This window comes from Ambystoma mexicanum, chromosome 9 (assembly GCF_040938575.1).
Source record: "Ambystoma mexicanum isolate Mex_15411 chromosome 9, UKY_AmexF1_1, whole genome shotgun sequence".
NCBI lineage: Eukaryota > Metazoa > Chordata > Amphibia > Caudata > Ambystomatidae > Ambystoma > Ambystoma mexicanum.
This window is the reverse complement of record NC_090931.1, coordinates 1278960673-1278979788: the sequence shown is the minus strand read 5'-3', so window position 1 is coordinate 1278979788 and position 19116 is coordinate 1278960673. Positions and strand designations below refer to the sequence as shown.

The 19116-nt window shown below is 45.2% G+C and overlaps 1 protein-coding gene across 1 annotated transcript in view; it reads right to left on the bottom strand.

The window, feature by feature from the left end:
• Positions 1 to 19116, bottom strand: part of CFAP221 (cilia and flagella associated protein 221) — a 988124-nt gene that overhangs the window by 143666 nt on the left and 825342 nt on the right. Inside the window, exon 20 of the mRNA XM_069616611.1 lies at positions 12904 to 13062. Within this exon, the coding sequence (XP_069472712.1) occupies positions 12904 to 13062 (159 nt within the window). The remainder of the gene's footprint in view (positions 1 to 12903; positions 13063 to 19116) is intronic.

Here is a 19116-nt window from a genome sequence, read left to right as displayed (position 1 = left end):
CTCCCCCACACACCCTCTCGCCCCTCCACCTCCCCCCACATCTCCCCCACACATGGTGTGCACTTCCATGCACCATAAGTCTGCAATAGTTCAGAATGGAAGGCTGCACCTACACCCCATGTCCACTGCCAGCATCGGGTGGCTCCATGTCTGACCTGCGCAAGTTCCGCGCGGACCTACGCAGGGGGCTGGTCTGTGTGGAGCTGGCATTCGAGGAAGTGCCTGATTGGTCAATCACCTGTGCGGGATGCAGGGCCTCCAGGGCATCCGCCATGCGGGTGAGGACCTGTCTCACAGCCGCCAATTCATCGCTTATGCGTGTGGTACTTGATTCAGTAGCACCTTTGATGGACGTTGCATATTCCCGGAACTCATCCCTCGCCCGGACATCTTCACTGATGTGCTGGGTCACCAGTGCTGTCAGCACCTCCTGGCGCTGTTGGATGACTGATACCCTCTTGCCTGTCCCTGACACTGGTGGATGTCGAAGCAGCATGCGACAAGGGTGCTGCATCATGCATGCTCCCCGTGGGGCTGAAGCTCCCTGGCCATGACTCAACAGCAGACAGCTCATGGATGCTGGCATTGGGTGGGGAGAGGTGGGGAGAGGTGGGGTAACTGCTGCGGGCTTGTTGCGGCAGGTGTTCCGGGGGTCAGACTGTGTGCATCGTCATCTGACAGGGGTGCCGTGGCATCTGCTTCTCCGACTGTACTGCTGGCAGTGGACACAGAGCCTTCAGCCACTGGCTCCTGTGTGGTGGTGGCTGGTGTGGGTGCTGTGGTGGTGGACCTTTCGCGCATCTGTGCAGTAGCTTCCTGTGTTGGTTTGGGCTTGTGTGCAAGTCCACGTTTCACTGTGCCCCTTGATGTTCAGGGCCTGTTTGCTCCCTCCATGCCCCTGGCCTTCTTCACAGGTGTTGTGGGCTGCTCTGTGGGGTCCTGACCCTCACTGTCAGATTGTGTGCCTGTGGGGGACCAAGAGAGGGACAGCATCAGTGATGGGTCTACGTGCACCATGCATGTATTGGGGTTGCTGCAGTTCTATGGATTGGCAGGTATTTGCCATTGGAGTTGTGACATACAGGTTGCTTGCCATATGGGTAGGTAATGCAGGTATATGTCTGGGTGACACATGTACGAGGTGCAGCATGCACGGGGATATGATGGTGCAGTGCAATGCCTGTAGGCAGGGTTGCGTACATGTGTGTGGTGGCCCCAGCATTGGATCATTTCATGGTCAGTTTGGGGGGACATCTTCATAATTTGCATTACAGTGGTTTCTTTGGACACTTACCTCCATCAGCCGATGACGGCGCTCCACGCTCCAGATCCCCCACTCCCTCGATTGCCTCCATTCCAATTGTACTAGCACATGTCTCCTCCCAGCGAGTCATCTTAATGGGTGTGGCACCTCCGCCACCTGTTGCCATGCCCTGGCTACGATTTGCTGCTAGGATGTTTGCTTGCGCACGTCCGATACCTTGCGTGGAGTGGTGCCAACTGCACTCACTTTGCGTGCCACCTCCTCCCAGATCTCTTTCTTACACAACTGTGCAGGTCGAGGCAGATCAGCGGCAAACACAACCTCACCATTTTCAGCCAGGGTGTCCGCGAGCATGTTCAGCTCTTCTTCAGAGAAGAGCAGCTTGCGCGGGCACGCAGCTCCTTTTTTCAGTGCCTTAGGCATGGTGATGTAGTTTATGTGCAGTTGGGCCAGCTGTTCTGCTGATGCAGGTCCTATGTATGGAGGATTGCAATGGATTGTGTTTTTCAAGATGGCCGCCGTTGCATTTCCCGTTCCGGCGTGATGACGCTATTTCTGTTTCCGGCATTAACGTGCTCGCTATTGCCGGGTACGCCATTTCCGGTCCCCGCTATTTGCGGGACCGCTACTTAGTGGTAGGCAGAGGAGATGTTTACGCTTAGCATGCTGCCGGTAAGGGGTTGTTGGGCCCTTACCGAGTAGGCGGTGCGGGACGTTACCGGGATGGCGGTAAGCGCATGCACGACCACTCGTAATCGGGCGCTAATTGCACCATGGTTGGGACTCGGACACGTTATTGCCGCCCTGCCGGTAAATTGCCGACTTTACCGGGAAGGTCGTAATGAGGCCCAATCTCTTCAAGTCTGATATAGGCAGGTATGGTAGTTCGGTCCGGGTGGTCCTTCTTGGACTGGGAGTCCTTGTCCCTGATAGGATAATCACTCCCAGTGAGGACCCACTTGCCCAAGGCCTAGGGAGGGTCTTGCGGAGCAGGCTCACCTCCCTAGCCTTACAGAGGGTGCCTCACCTATGGAGATAAGGGAGGAATTGACCAGATTCGTCACAATGGCTTTACACTGAAATATCCTGTAATTAATAGTAAACCGTAAATTCAAATGTTTTTCTGAAAAATGAAATTACCTTTCATAAAAGACCTGCTGTATTTATGCTAACATGTGAAAAGGGAATCTGCAGACTTATACAACTTATATCTTAGTATTCTACAAGGAAATGATGGACAGAATGTTAATTGCAAACCAAATGGAAGGTATAGTATATTTATGAACAGACCTATATATTCCTTAAGTATTAATATAAATAAAGACAAGTTAAAAATACATTTCTGTTACATGAGGCAGACTAGCTCATGTAGCTTTTATGTATCATTAATTTAATCTGTGAACTTTGGTTCACCTAAACTGTAGATTTACGCATAGGTCAGCTTTCTTGGTAACAGGAATGCACAGACCACATTACATTCACTCTAATCAGTGCATGAACAACGTAAAGGCGCATCTGTGTTTACTTGAAAAATCAAAGCCTTGTTCCAAACTTCCAATTAAATACACTAAAGGTGAGCTTTATATTGGATTCAGCTCAAATCCTTAGACTCGTATTTTCAAGAAGATAGGATGGTCTAGGAGTTCAGGGTCCAGTGGTTCAGTAAAGTGCATTCTTAATAGCAGGGACTTTGAACAGTCCCTGACCCCCGAACCTGGCAAAGTAAGAAGGCCCCATGAAGAATATATCCGTTCTATTAAAGTAGCCTATTAATAGGGCATTTAGTTTACAACAGCAGATGTCTCTGTTGATACCAGGGAAATAGCCATCACATGAATTGAAAACTAAGTACACACTGCTGATCACTCTTTACTCTGAGCTTCATTTTCGTTTTTTTGTCTTGGTTCCGCTCTTATTTTTCTAATAGAACATTTTCGGTCACTTGGGCTGACAAGTCCTCTGAATCGTTCTTGTTTGCCCAAAGGTCCGTTCTGGACCCTTTCTTATTCTCGCTCTACACATCTGATCTTGCTGCTATTTCTTCCCCTGGGCTGTCCCACCACTTCTATGCGAACAACACCAAACTATTTCTTTCCTTCTCCTCTTTTTCTCCTGAAATTCATTGCAATCTTTCTGCCTGCTTGGTCGCAATTCAATCCTGGATATTCTCCCACTATCTCACCTGCAATGCTGTGAAGACCAAGGTATGGTTTTTTCCACCAACAATCTTTCTCCGCATCTTACACCCTCTTTTATATCTTTACCCCATCCAAGCTTCCAATCTCACCTACAGCTCGTAATCTTGGTCTTTACGTTGACACAAATCTCTTTTTCTCTCACCAGATCTCATTAACTGCCCCTTCCCGTCGCTTTCATCTCTATAATATTTGCAAGGCTCGTCCATTTCTTAATTTTCAGGCATCAAAACATCTGATTTCCTCTCTAATTTTCTCTCAAAGTTTCTACATTTCATCTGCCCTGTTTGGGCTCCCTAACTCTCATATTGTCCCATTTAAATCAGTGTTCAACTCTTCTATTCATCTTTTGTTTCTTCTCTCATCGCGGGACTCTACTACTGCCTCTCTTGAAACACTTGGCTGGTTACGCTTTCATTCTGAAATGAAATTCAACTTTCTTTGTCTTGTATGTAAATCTCTTTATGGTCTTGCTCCCAGCTATCTTGCTTCACTAATACCCTTCTATATCCCGGCACGCTCTCTTCATTCTTCTTCTCAATTCTTACTTTCGGCTCCCCGTCCCCTTTGTGCACAGTCTCATTTCCGTTCCTTTGACCTTCTTGCTCCTCTTCATTGGAAAGTTCTTCCGCTTTCTCTTCACTCTATCTCCACTTATTCTCTGTTTCGTGGTTCTCTGAAATCTCATCTACTTAAACACCTTTGAGTGATTGTTTTCGGGATTTTATTGTTTATACATTTATTTTGTAAGCATTCTGTATCCTATGTACAGCGGTTTGGTTTAAGGCGCTTAATAAAATCCAAATAAAATACAAATACAAAATAGCAGTCACAGCAGATATGCTGGTTGAAGCAGTAGGTGCCGTTTTGAAAGTACTGGAGTTGGGAATATTGTAACCCAAGTGCAGAATTTATTAATGCCACAAGTGGTTATATAGTTGAGGGTGGAACTCTTGAAAGTCAATGTGAGTAGTGAGATATTCTGAGGTTGTTTGTGGTGCTTATGCAAATAAAGTGTTGTATTTTTGTACACTGAGCCTGTTCATTTATTGCTATCCAGCAAGGGATGGTGTGTGGTATGAGCAGGTCAAGTGAAGTGCTTATCTGAAAGGAAAATATTTTCTGTGTGATATATTGATTTCCTCTTTTTCTATGTGCATTAGGTGTGCATGGAATAAAGCGGCTGCACTGTGGGTATAAAACGCAAAAAATGGTTGAGTAAGCTTGACATGCAATGTGTGAAGGAGCACCATGAGACCTGTATATTGTAGTGATACTGTTTTTTTTATCTCTGGGCACATACAGATGAAAATTGCTCTGTTCTTGCGGCACAGTGGATAAAAGCTTCTCCTAAGATCGCATCAGAAAGAAATCTCAATATCTATGTCTCCTTTTACAGTACATTACTTTACTGGCTTGGGGCCTGGAAACAAGCCAATTTGCGACAGTGAAGGGAGTGAGAAGATCAGGAGGGAAAGAGATGGGCGAGTGGGGTTGATGTTAAACGCAGTGAGAAAGAGGACTTCTGTTTTGGATGGGTTCATCAACAGGAAGTATAGAGCCATCCAGCGATGAATAGGAGTGAGTCAGTTAGTGGTATGCTTTGACAGGGCAGGGATAATCGATGGAACTGAGAAGAAGATCTGGTGTCATCAGTGAAGAGGTGTGGATGGAAGCTAAAGGAGGAGATGAGCTTGCCCAAGGAGGAGATATAGAGTGAAGAGCACCGGGCCCAGGACTGAAGCTTTAGGGACTCCAAATGGCAGGGGTACAAGGTAGGAGTTGTTGAGGTACCGAGAGATGGAGCAGGAATGTGCTAGTAGAGTAGAATCCAATATAGGTCTTGGTAATGTTGGGATAGGTTGATCTGACACAGTAAAGTCAAGTGGCCATCAGCTGGGAAGTAGCACGTCTGACAAATACATTAATTGTGGCAAATGGGAGATGAATAAGAAGGATTAGAAGGTTGAAGGCAACAGGATGGACAGAGATCTGTTTGAAGGGACACAGTCAGAGTGTGGAAAGGGATCTGAGGGAATGTCCTTGCTAATTAGGACACCAACTCCACAAATTTCTTTAGTAGGGCGAGTGGAGTGGGAAAGGGTTGTAAAGTTGGTATGGGTGGCAGTGTTATGAGGGGAGACACAGATCTCTGTGACAGCCATCACAACGGTTGGGATAGTGCAAATACAAGTGGGAAGTGAGAAAAGTAATTTGTTACAGATAGATTGTGCAGCCCAGAGGCTCGGGTGGAGTAAGTAGAGGTGGAGCAAGACAGAGACAGGTGGTGAGGTAGCGGATATATGACGGACAGAGTAGAGGAGGTTAATGTGAGTTAAGTGTGAGGGGGAGGAGTGCAAGGGAGCCATTTGTAAGTAGAGCAGAGGATGGTATGGATGGGAAAGAGGAAGAGGGTGGCAAGAAGGGGAAATAGGGCAGGTAGGTAGATAGGAGCATGTTGAGAGAAGAGTGTGATGATAGGCGGTGCAAGTATTGAATAGTGGGAGCAGGGGTCTGGGGGTAGCCTAAACTGTTTGGTCAAATGGTCTGTAGTGACTAGCAGTGTGAAGATCAGGTGCAGCAAGGACGGAAGTGATCAACAGCGCTATATCGTGCAATATACAATCAAAAGTTGTCCAGTGATAATCAGAGGGCCATACGTGACCAAACTGCAGTGCATTTTTAGCTAACATTGCTAATCATAGGGCCATAAGTAACCAAAATAAAGTGTTAGCTCAATGAAAACCACAAGGCTAACAGTGACCAGCATGCAGTGCTTTTAGCTAACAGTGCTAATCATAGGGCCATAAACAGCCAAAATGAAGTATTGTTTGCTCATTGACAATCATAGGGTCATCAGTAACCAACACATTTAGCTAAAATTGCTAATTATAGGACCAGAGGTGACCAAAATGAAAGGTTGTTGGAGAACTAGGATAATCATATGGTGATCAGTGACCAACACGCAGTGTATTTTAGCTAACAATAATTATAGAATTAAACTACCACAATGCTGCGCTTTTAGCTAATAAAGTGAAAATATAGGACAATAACAATGATATCCATAGGGCAATAAGGGACCAAAATGCAGTAATTGTTACCTAGCTATCCTAATAATGGGGCTGTGGGTGACCACAATGAAGTGTGTTTAACTACCAATGCTGATCATAGGTCCCTAGGTGATCAAAATGCAGGATTTGTAGTTCGCAATGCTAATCATATGGCCATGGGTGACAGAAATGTATTGTATATTTAGCTAACTATGCTAATCATAGGGCCATCGGTGGCCAGCATGCAATGGTTTAACTACCAATGATAACTATAGGGCCATAGATAGTCTAATTGTAGAGCTTTAGCTAACAATGATAATCATAGGCCATAGGTGAGCAAACTGGTAAGAGGGGGGGGTGCGGTAGGAGATAAGTCAATGATCACGGAGTGTCATGGAGAGTTTGCGGGGTGGGAGTGAAGGGATGGACTCATGATGTAGTGTGTTTCTGATGTGATGAAGTGAACGCCATACTTTTGCCTTTGAATGGGAAAGGGCCCTACCTGACCTGTATCCCCTACCAGGACCAAGCAGGGCCAAGGAGACCATGACCTTGTCAGTATTGTCATTAGTAGTGATAACAGGTTGTGGGATGTCTCGTAGGCATGTTAAGAAGCTTTCTTGTGTTTATCAGGGCCAATCGGATGTTGGCTGTATCCAGATATGGCAGCTTGTAGGGCAAGGAACTGGTGGCTACTAAGGTGGGCTTCAGATCGGAACTCTGAAGCCTTCTTCTGGTCCTGGTGGATGATGGGTGGGCTCCAGAAGGGAGCACAGATGTCCTCTGCCCTCCTTGTCTAGCAATGTAGGAATGGCAAGACCACCAAGGAAAATAAAAGAAATTGCTTGTTGAAGGACTGGCAAGGACATTGCCTTGTAACCTCATACCAGGAGAGATCTTTGAGAGACTGTGTCAGGGAGACTTGAGAACCACAAGCTCTGTGGGCTTTTTGAGGGACTGAACAAAGGGGTCTCAAGGGATCTGTGTCCGAAGGCACCCTGATTTCAAACCTAGAGGAATAATTAAGGAGCTCAAGACAGTGGGTGGCTTTTGTTCAATCTGAAAAGGGTATTCGTTTATAACGCTAATCCGACATTGGCTTGGGGGATTGAAAACTAATTACTGCAACCTGATGGGGAAAAGAAATCTATATGCCAGGCAACTACACCTCGTGAGGGCCCATGTACGGTAGCAACATTTTGTAAAGGTCCTAGATTCCAAGCTCCCAAGAGAACTGCAAGTGACTCTGGGCACAATCCAGGGCGAACATTTATATCAATCTTTGGGTTTTGACCAGTCCGGTTGAAATTAGGACGCCCTTCCGCTTGGTTTCTTTTGTTATCCTTGGACATCACATCGCTGTAGGTGGTGATAAATCCTTGCTTTTCTGCAACCTGCACCGGGGTACTGTAACCTGTGTGTTTTGAAGTGAATAAAAAATGTTCTTTGAATCTACCCGAAACATATGTGATCCTTTTGACTGGACACTTCCCCAAAGCCACATACGTCTCAGGTGGCAATTTCCACATGATGGGGTGCGTTCTCCACCACCTCATTCATTAACTGCCATGTGTCTGCCAGACTGCTCTTAAAATATTTGTGATCTTCTGGTGGGGAAAAATCCCCAAACTCTGCCACATCCTTGCACAAGCAGATTACACCCTGTCAAGGTGGTAGTGGCATTAGCCAGCCTAAAATAAATGTAAGAATGTTGCTAGATTGTCTTTGCCCATCATGAACAAGGCCTTCTCTCATTTACCTAAAGTTGAGAAGGAGGTAAAGGATGGCTGTCCCATTCCCCATTCTAAGGCCTGTGAGACTGCGTGAAAGGATGCAAACCCACTGACATTTTCCATTTGTTGTGGGAGATACTTAACATTAAGCTGGCTGTGAAAAATGGGCAGTAGGGCAGATTGCCTCCAAGTGGTGCCTAATATCCCTATGAATTTAAAGTCACATGCACTCATTTGACCTTCCTGCAATAACGAGGGTCAAAACTATATGTTGCCTGCTATAAAGTAGCCACTGTTATACCCATGATCACGACATTCTGAGCTGATCCCAACAATCCTCTGTCAATTAATTGACTTCTTTCCCTTGTAACTCAACACTCCAAGATCCTCAAACGAGTTGCCTTAAACCACATTGTCAGGTGGAAGAGTAAGTCTGCCTTCTCCAGTCAACTATGTTCGGGCCTTGACAGGAGTAAGTGATGTTTTCCCTGGCTAAGAAGGTCCACTGGAGGAGCAGTGCCCAAGAGTTATAGTTGGCGGTAGAGGAGCAGAGACATCATTATCGGAGAAGACTTAGCACCAGAATACTCTGTTGTCATGGGAAATGATGGAGGAACTGGCATTGGAGAAGTCCTTGGAAAAGTCTGTATGCATTTGAGGAGGTTCTGAAAATACATCTTCATTGTTTCAGGAGGCATGTAGCGATAACTCTTCCGAAAACTGTGCTTCTCTGACATCAATGGCTATGTGATCCCATTCTGGCTGTATAGTTTGTTTTCGGGTGGACCAGAAGAAGGGAAGACCTTCAAAGAGGATCCTGGACACCTTCTTGAGTTGTGGATGTGAAGGGAAATTTGGATGGGAAAACCAAAGAATAAGTGTTGCTCCTATAACTGGCAGATGGGCAAGGCTATTCATTCAAAAAGGGGGGGGGGGCAAACATGACAGGAAGGAGAAGCATCTTGGTCCGAAATCCAGAAGGCACTACTCACCATCAGAACAAGCTCTAGCAACACAATCCAAACTGGTGCCCTTATGCTGCCAAAGTGACACATTAACGGAACCAGTGGTACAGGGCTTAATAAGCCTATGCAGGGACGTCTGGTGGATACTGTTGCCTTAGGCTGGTTAGGCACTTCAGAACACTGGGGCCCAGTGGGAGGGCAAACAGTGCCCATGATGTTAATTGCTCCTACGGCCAGCAAGTTGCAAAAGCCAAGGGCTGAAGTTCCATTCTTTCACCGGGATGTGGTGTAAAAAGGAGGCCTTGCCTTTGATAGGGACAACATCTACAAAAATGTAGCTATGACCAGTGACAGACGCCTCTTGATTTTAGAATGCAGTGCTCTAAAAGAGAGTGCATCACAGAGCAAGAACACAAATCTACAAGCAGTCTGTGCCCTGACACTGCAAGCAAAATGAATGAGGTTGAGTCCCAGAAAACAAGTTGACCTTACAACTAGCATTGTGAAAGTTCTGATGGCAGAGGTAGACAAATAACTTGACAAGGTGAGCTCTGGGGTCAAAGGCAAAAAAGACTGCAAAAGAATGAGGAGATCATTCAATGCATATCCGCTTACGATAGCACAGCCGGGGCAATCATGTGGAGTGGGACAAGGTGCAGAAATGGCTATACACGTGAGCAGTGGGGCAAGGTTACCATGAATGCACAAATCATGTTTTCATATACCTTTAAAAATGCTTCGGTCCCATCCCCATAGGAAGGATAGCCATACGTATGTACGAAAGGGGACAGGCCACAACGAACGGGATGCAGTACCCAGATACAAAAATGTATATGATTGTAATACTGTACCGCATGCTCACCCATTGGTGCTTTCCTCATTAGAAATGCTGGGAAGAGTGTGGTGTTGAGGGTGAATGGTAATGTAATTTGACCTATAATACTCAATTTGCTGAGGCTACTGTTGTCTTTGCTGGAAAGTCTGCCTTGAAAAAGTAAAGCTACTAAACCTTTGAGACTTTCGTTGTGCAGTCATGGACAGGCCAAATGACATAGAATTTTAAAAATGTTACAGCCAGTCATCTACCTTGCAGCAGAAGAGCTGCACCTCATTCACAGGCTTGCAACTTTATTTTATTAGTCCCCAGAAAACCTATATGTTCTCACTAAGGAATGACCTCAAAGCACCTTGCCTGTGTCTGTGATGGCTTGATGGCATTAAACCATTCATCGTCAATGTGCCCAGTGGTGTCCTGGCTATCAATAATCCAATTCCACAAGGGGTTCTGAATTTCATTGACCATCAATTGAGATAAGTAAACTCTGCCACGATTTGCAGTCCATTATAGTATAGCTAGGCCCATCAAGGTTCTTTCCCTATCCCTTGGGCAGTTGAACACCCTTGACTCCTTTCTTTCCCTCCCCCTCATTGCACCCAAAGTGCTTTGATTGTGATCCGGTCGACAGGACATTACCAGTAGAGGCAGCAGTAATTGCGTGGGTCAGGAGTGGTGCAGGTGAGGGACACAGGAATTCGGACAGGATGCAGAGCATGAATAGGGGATGCTGTGCCACTCCAGAGTGGTGACGCCAACAGGGACGAAAGGGAAAGGGTGCCATTGGGGGGAGGTGAGGAAAAGGGCACCGTTGGAGGGGAGTTGCCTTCCACAAGAGCACTTTTCTGTGGGCTGGCTTTGGACTGAAATCCAAGTGCTTTGGAGAGATTGTAAAGCTGCCCAATCGCTGTAGAAAAACCTCCTAATATTATGAAATAAATATGCCAGCCCACAAAATGTGCAGTGTGTTGATGTACCTGGCTAAAAAGCAGGTTACATTTCCATATTTTAAACTATGACTGCGCAAGGCTAAAACCCTGCCTGCCTACCGCGTCCAATTTCTTTAAGTCTTGAGCAGGAGGAAAGATAGGTATTGCATTGGGCTTTCATCAGGCTCTAGAGTACAGAACCATCAGACTCTCTGTAGTGGACTGGAAAGTAAAGCCCAGGGGTTGGCATATGTTCCTTAGCCTCATTGTTACTGACCATTATAACAGAAGAGCTATCCCATAATGGCAGGAAGGGATCAAACAGTGCGCTCTAAAAGGGATCTTGTCTCAGACTCTAGGATGTCAGTCAGCTTGTTTGCCTTCTTTTCTGAGACCAGGCCACCTGTGTTATGATGGTTGCAACCGATTTCATCTTGGGGTCCCACATAGCACGAGGGAGATCCTTTTCTTGGGTCTAGCATTCTGAAACTCAGAAGTGAAGCCTTCCCCTGAGGGATCAGATGCCACATATACTGATAGCATGTTCTACTAATCTGTCTCAGTACCAGTATCCAAGATTTCAGGCTACTGTGATTCAGAAAGTGCATCAAACATCTTTTCAAAGTGTGAAACTGCGGTAATACCTCCGGCTGTAATGCACCGAAAATTCCCCATTGGTTCAAATGCACCAATGGGGAATGGGGAATATCCATTAACGCACAACCCTTGATCCGGCGCTAATAGCGCCGGATGGGTGGCCAGTAACGCAAATACAGTTGGCCGGTATCCCATTTGGGATACCGCCCAACTCGTGATGAGGCCCATTGTATGCACCATCAGGTGCGCTGGCGGTGTCAATAATGGAGCTAGTGGCCTCCTTGCAGAGGGTCATTCAACACAGTCCCTGGCATCCAATGTCAATGTCACTCATTCGGCAGAGAGCTGGTAGAAGCATCAGCCCAAAGTCATTTCAAATTGAGTTTGTTTTGCCTTCTGTCTCTGATCACCATCCAACTGTGGAGTCGTAGTTTGATTATGAAAAAGCCAGGAGTGGGATTTAAAAGTTCATCTATTCTCGTTTATCATCTCCATAGTCACAAAGCTGGCTTCAAGGCCTTCTTCCGTGGCAGTCTGACACATGTTGATGGGCTGGGGATCGAGGCAAGCTCCCTCGATCAATCTCAGTCCATCTTTCAGTGTGCTCTGGGTGTGAATTCAGGAGAAATCCATGGGAGGAAGGTACCCATCAGAAACATTTTAGAAATAGTGTATGTATTTCATCAGTATCAGAAGGGCAGCGATGTTAATTCTACCATCCACAATCCCATCGTGGAACAGCTAGAGAGAGACTTTTAGTTGGATATTTCTGTAACTACCTTCAGCAATATGTCATTAAGAAAGTTGTAAGTGTCTTGCCAATGAGAATTAAGGAACACAGTTCAGTTGTCATGATTGTTGCACCAAAAGAGAGGATATGAATTAATGAATTAATCACAAAGATTAAGGAAAAAGGTTGCCATACTAGTAAATCTTAGCCCCTTCAGCTTTATAAAAACAAAATGCGGTTTGAGAATTACTATTAAGTGTGATGGTTTGAATAACTTTTTATCAACATGAGAAATGAGATGTCCTGTTGAAGGCTCAAACACGAATAGACATATTGGTATAGTAAGCAAACACAGCTGCTTGCCTTGGCCATTTAATCGCTGCATTCAAAGTTCAAACCACAACAATACATTTCAGGAAACTGAGTGAGACATCCAACTGCAAAATAGACATGTTACACTGAAAACAACTATAAGCATAGTGCAAATTGGTAGGACGATACATCACTTGAAATGATTGCTTGAAAAAGACCAGTGTCTGTTAGAGACAACGTACACGCGGGGAGAGATTTCATATTATCATAAAACATTATATCAAGCAAAGTACCTCACTATTCAGAAACTTCTTCTGTGTTGCTGTCGGGTTAGATCCACCAGTGCCTTCAATGTTGACAGTGTATTTTGGCACAGGACAGAGGTGGTATTCCATATCTGTTTCCATATATGGAAGAGGCTTCTTAAAATTTAACAAGCCTGGTGCTGGATTCTAAAATAAAAACAGATCAATTAACCATTCGGACATTTTGTTATGCTATACGACAAGTGCATGTTTGATCAAATCTGAAGACTGTAGTGGACACTACAGGTTTGCGACACGCAGCGCACCTGAAACTGTTTGAAAAGCATTAGCTAATATAGAGCTGTACAACATGTGATGACCCATACTTTATGAGCATTTGAACACATGCTCCATTTCGCATTGTGTAACTCAATCTCGTACCAGCAACTAGAATGCAGTGAGCTATGAGCTTACGTCCAGCCTTACTGTATTACTTTCTTTGGTTGTGGCATTGTACCTCACATGACAATTAGCGCTGGTTAAGAGAGAGGAAAGGTTGCTCTCATGGAGTAATAATAAGTCTGCAATATGGTTATCCCTGGCACGCATACATTGCTCAGAATATTTCAAAGCGAATCAAAGCGATCGGGAAGGATTCTGTAGTGTTGCATATCTATTACTGAATTGTAACAGAATACATGAAAAGAAACTATCACACATTCCAATAAAACGCCAGCAAATACAAATCAGTTCGGTGCACTTGGAATACAAAAGACATTTTCTGTTGCTGTGAGTTGGGAACAAGTCCAGGTCCCCAGAGCTCAAAAATAGTTTTTACCATCATTTTCTGTCAGTGCCTATTCATACAGGGTATGTTTGCATCTGCTCTCGTATGGAGTAGCTCCGCTAGATGTGTGACAACTGCAACACCTCATTCTCTATTTCCTACTTTCATAGCTGTAGAGAGAGGTTGCACTTTGGGAGAGACCACAACCCGCTTGCTTGTTCAAATAAAACACTGTAGTGGCACAGTCGAAATAAATCAGGAACCTCGCTCCCTTGACAGAAGGGAGCAAGGACTTAAGGGTCAGGAAAAATGCCACTGAGTTCCAGAACTTTGATGTGGATCTTGAGGAGAGGCATCTGATGAAATGGCACCTGTAGATTCCAGATCCGAGAAAGGCATTCCTCCATCAACATTGGTCCATTCATTCAACAGAGGAGATCCTTTTTGACGACATCCTGCATCAATATGCATTCTAATTGGGAGCTGGTTCACGATTCCAATGTCTCAAAAGGTGAATCAGAGTTCTCTCTATGTGGAGCCTGGCACATCATACAAGTCCAGGACGGGAGAGAGCTCAGTAGGTTGAGAGCTCTGCTGTGATCTGTGTGTGATCTGCCAGTCACATGTTCAAATCCCGGCATGGCCAACTCAGCCTTTCATCCTTCCGAGGTCGATAAATGAGTACCAACTTCGGTTGGGTGATATTGTATGCAAATATGTTCCCTGCAAAACGCTTTGGCAAAAGTTCTATATAAATAACACATAATTATATCATACCACAAGGAGACAACAAAAACTGTAGCTTGGACATTGCTGGACATCTGATGAAGGGTTTCAATCTGCAGAGGGAAGGCATGCCCTTGTGAGTGTCTCAGGTGAACCCAATGTAAATGGAAGTTGTTGTACAGCAGACAATTGCGCTTATCCTGAAATATTCTAATTAGTTATATTATTAGGTCTTTGAAGAACCAAGTACATGATACAGTATTCAAAACAATCTCTGGTTCATTACTCTACTTTCATATAGGAGTTACAATTTCAAATGCGCCCAGCCGACACATGTTTTGACCTAGGACCGTTTTCAAGACTTGATCATGCGCTTCTTACAAATTAACAAAGTTTCTGGCTTCTTAATCATATTCGTAACCATATGTAACCTTTTAAATGAATCAAAATTTATCTTTTAAAAACACAAATGAGCCATCATAATTGTTACAATTCAAATGAGGAGATTTTCTGTAAGGTTTAAGCCGAGACCATACATCAAACACAAGTCTACATGAGAAACATTATAAAATAGTATATTGTTAAAGATAAAGTGAGAAAAAGAACAAAATAAAAAATAAAGAGAAAAACAAAGACACAATTGGTCAAATTTTATTGTCAATGCACTATTATCATATCATAATCTGATGTCATTAGATACCGTTACCAAGTCTGTGACATCATTCAAGTAATGATGTGAACTAATTTCCTACAATTGTCCTTTTGGTGACAATATCTACTTGTTTTTTAATTACTAAACTGAGAGAAGGTCTGCAACCAAAATACTCCGTGAGTCAAGCACTCGATGTGTAGCCCAAAAGGGTGCTAGCATGTTCACTGTTTGATACATATATTTTAATGTGAATTATCAGTCCCCATTAATCCAGAATTCACTAATACATTCTCGCTGGGTTTTGTGAAATATTACCAGTGCCTCACTCACCCTAGTTCATCTCGTTTCCAATATACAAGCTGAGATTGTATAGCAATATTGCTTTCTCTAATATGGGGGTAAAATGGTCTGGTAAATTCAACTATTGCTCATGTTCATTCTACTGCTGCTATAAAACTATAATTCAAAGTACTCACCCCTCATTCTCATGAGGTGATCCAATTAGATCCTTGATTGTGTACTGTCATAGGTAGTTGGATTGTATATATAATATGGCTGTAATAGAAATTAAACAGTCAAAAAATGGATTTCAGTCAGTTGCTCAATTCATTATATTAGTAATAGCTTAACTACCCGACTTCGCCCGGGATTTAAATTCTCAGATTTTAAAATCTCTGATCGGTACATCTCGCTTCAGTTCCTTCAGCAGTTTCATTACTTCTTTGTTAAGCAGCACTAATTCTCTTAACAGGAAGTCGTATTTCAGTTTCTTCAGTAGTTTCGTTGTTTTGTTTTTTAGCAGCACAAATTCTCTGATTAGTAAGTCTTGCTTCAGGTTCTTCAACACTTTCATTGTTCGGTCTCAAAGCATGTTTAATTCCATCAGCTTCACGGTCTTGAGATCTTCCTTCAGAATGTTGATCATGTTTCACCTTCGATGCGCAACGATGAGCACTTTCTACAATTACCTGTAGATGGCAGTGAAACATAAAAAACAAATGATCAGGGCAAATCCAAATATATTCTGACACAAAAAGGATTTTTGTGTTTACCTAATGAGTTTACCAAATTAACTCTCTTCCATGATCCACACAGGAATACTCATTAAGAAAATATCCATCAAATTTTGCCCAGCCTGATGAAGGCCATTCCACCTACAGCACATTCAACTGCTCCCTGTGGCCGAAACTGTCATGATGCCTACTCCCGGAGAACCAGTCCAGGACCAGCGTCCCCGGAAGCAGACATCATGTTCCCGGGGAAAAGGCCAGCAACCCCTAGTAGGGGCCCTTTGGACACTGTCCTGGCGCCTTTGGCGCCAGGCTCATTTTGGACCTCAGTCCTGGCGCCATAGGCGCCAGGCTCATAAAGGGAGTGTTTATGTGAACTTACCTGATGCAGACCGTGCTGCCAGATCCAGACCTCTTTGAGGCCCGAAAGGGACTATTTTACCTGTGGAACTATTTTGCCACTCGGGCGTGGCCGGGGAAGAATACGTAGCTGGAACTACTTTGGGGGCTATTTAAGCCACGCCCAGACAGCAGCTCATGCTTCGCGTTGTTCTGCACCTAGCAGCTGGACGCTCACCGTGTCTGCTCCTGCATCCTGACTCCAGCCACGCCCGCCTCCATCCTGGAACACCTGAAAGGAAAGAAGAGAAGGGAAAAGGTGAACAGAAGAACATTACCTGCTTCTACCCGGGGTCCGGAGTCATCACGCCGGCGATCCTAAGGGAAGACATTTATTTTAAAGACGCATCGCGTTGCTCGCTGCAGCGCCGCGTTCCACTCACCTGTTCACGAGGCATCTCCGTGCTCCTTAGCGACCATCTGCACGATCCGCTGCATACCTGCGCCCCTAAGGGGGAAGAGAAGAACAAAAGGTGAGCAAAAGGAACATATTGAGGAAAGCCAGATTTTCACCATAACACTTACCTGATTATTGTTGGGAGAATCTTCCCTCATCTCGGGTCGGCGCCGCTTCTTCGGCAGTACCGTACCCCGGCCCCTATGGGGAAAAAAGACACAAGCATTAGTGGGTGAAGATAAGGACATTAAAGGAACCACTCATCATAAAATCACTTGAGTTTACCTTCGGCGAATTGTTTCCTCTACGCGAAATCTTCACTCAGCACCTGTGATAAAAGGGATAAGAGACGGACTGCTGAATATAAAGGCAAATAGAAAAGGAGGCCAACTCTTGAACTTTTACAACAGTATAATTACGGCACCTTGCCAGGAAAGTCAAGTAAGCTTGGATCCTCACCAATCCGAACACCAGTGAAGTAACTGGATATAATCGCACCCCTGCACCAGAAGCAGGATGGAGAGCTCGTCCTTTCAAACCTTAAGGTGAGAGGTAACGGAGGAATTTCGGAGGTGGTCTGAGGAGAGTGAAAGAGGGAAGTGGGAGGCCGACGCGCTACTCTGCAGGTAGTTAATCCCCTTTCTCCATCTGCAGAAGGATTCTCCTGCGAGTCAGACAAGCGAGATTTGGGGGTCCTGTCCAGTCAGTCTTCCGAGTTCTGCGCATCACCTTAGAAGAGGCTGCAGCAGTCCAGACCTGGTCAGCGTCTCCGTGGGAGTCAGGTGAGCGTTACAGAACGCGAAGTCTTCCTACAATTTCCCACCCAGGCGCTATGGAGACTTCCGAGACTGATCAGTTGGCCCACCTATTGGGGGAATTATGGGCCGAAGTGCATTCCGCTCGTCAGGAGACTAACGCTCTCAGGAGAGAACTAATTGTATCTAAGGAACAAAGTGATGACCTTGCCAGGCAGCTATTGCAAGGTCAGGCTGGACAAACTCCCCTACCAGGTTCAGGGGGTATTCCCGCCCCAGTGGTTTCAAGTAACCCAGTGCAAATTAATCTACCTGGAAATATGCCGTTGGCCCCACTTGAACGTTTTGCCGGGGACCCCAAAAGATTTGCCGTATTCATGAATCAATGCCGATTGCACTTCCTCTGCAGACCTGGGGCCTTTCCTAACGACCAAACCAAGGTAGCTTTTGTATTATCATATCTCAGCGGCTGTGCTGCCGATTGGTCAGTTCCACTGGTTACTCAAGATGACCCAATACTCCAGGATTTTCAAGGCTTTCAGACACGCATGGAAAGATTATTTGCTCGGCACTCTCAGGGACAGGCCCTGGACAACGAACTTCTGTCCCTACGACAGGGTAATCAGGATCTCTTAGCCTATATCGCAACCTTCAATAGGTTGGTTGTGGAGACTGGGTGGCCAGAGTATAAAAGAATCACGTTATTTCATTGAGGTCTACGTGGAGAACTTAAGGATGTCCTGGCCCAAGTTGTAAATCCGCCCCAAGACTGCATGGAATATATAGACTTAGTGGTCCAATTAGATCACAGGCTTCAAAACAGAAAGGCAGATCGGTCCAAGTTTGAGACACGGGTGTTGGTCAAGACTCACGTTAACCCCAAGGGTGCTGATGTTTCTGAACCAATGCAAATTGGAGGGGTTAAAGGACCTTTAACTCAAAAAGAACGTGAAAGAAGACAGCAGATGCGATTATGTCTTTATTGTGGGGCTTCTGGACACTTTTTACGAGATTGCCCAGTAAAACCGCCCAAGAAGGCGGTAGGAGCCGCGGATAAGAACCATATGGACCTGATTCAGGAAACGAGCACGCCCGACAAGCATAGGGGTCCGCTTGCCGAGCCTGTAAACTAACTCTCAGACCTCGCACTTCATCATGCCAATGGTCCTCATAGATCCGCAACAGCCTGGGCTGTTCCCCAAAATTGCATGCAATTAAGGCATACATCGATAGTGGGGCTATAGGAAACTATGTGGATTGTGAATTGGCTTCCAGGATCAACCTCCCTCTTCGTCCTAAAACCAGTAAAGAGGTAATCACCACAGTAGATGGAACCGAAATCGCCTCTGGGCCGGTAACACATTCCACTGCAGAGGTGACACTAGTGGGTCAGGACGGGCATCGGGAGGCTGTTGTGTTTGACGTAATTAAGGCTCCACAGTTTCAGGTAATTCTAGGAATCCCTTGGTTAGAAACACATAATCCTCGAATTGACTGGCGAGCGAAGAGGATAACCTTTCCGGATTGTGCACAAA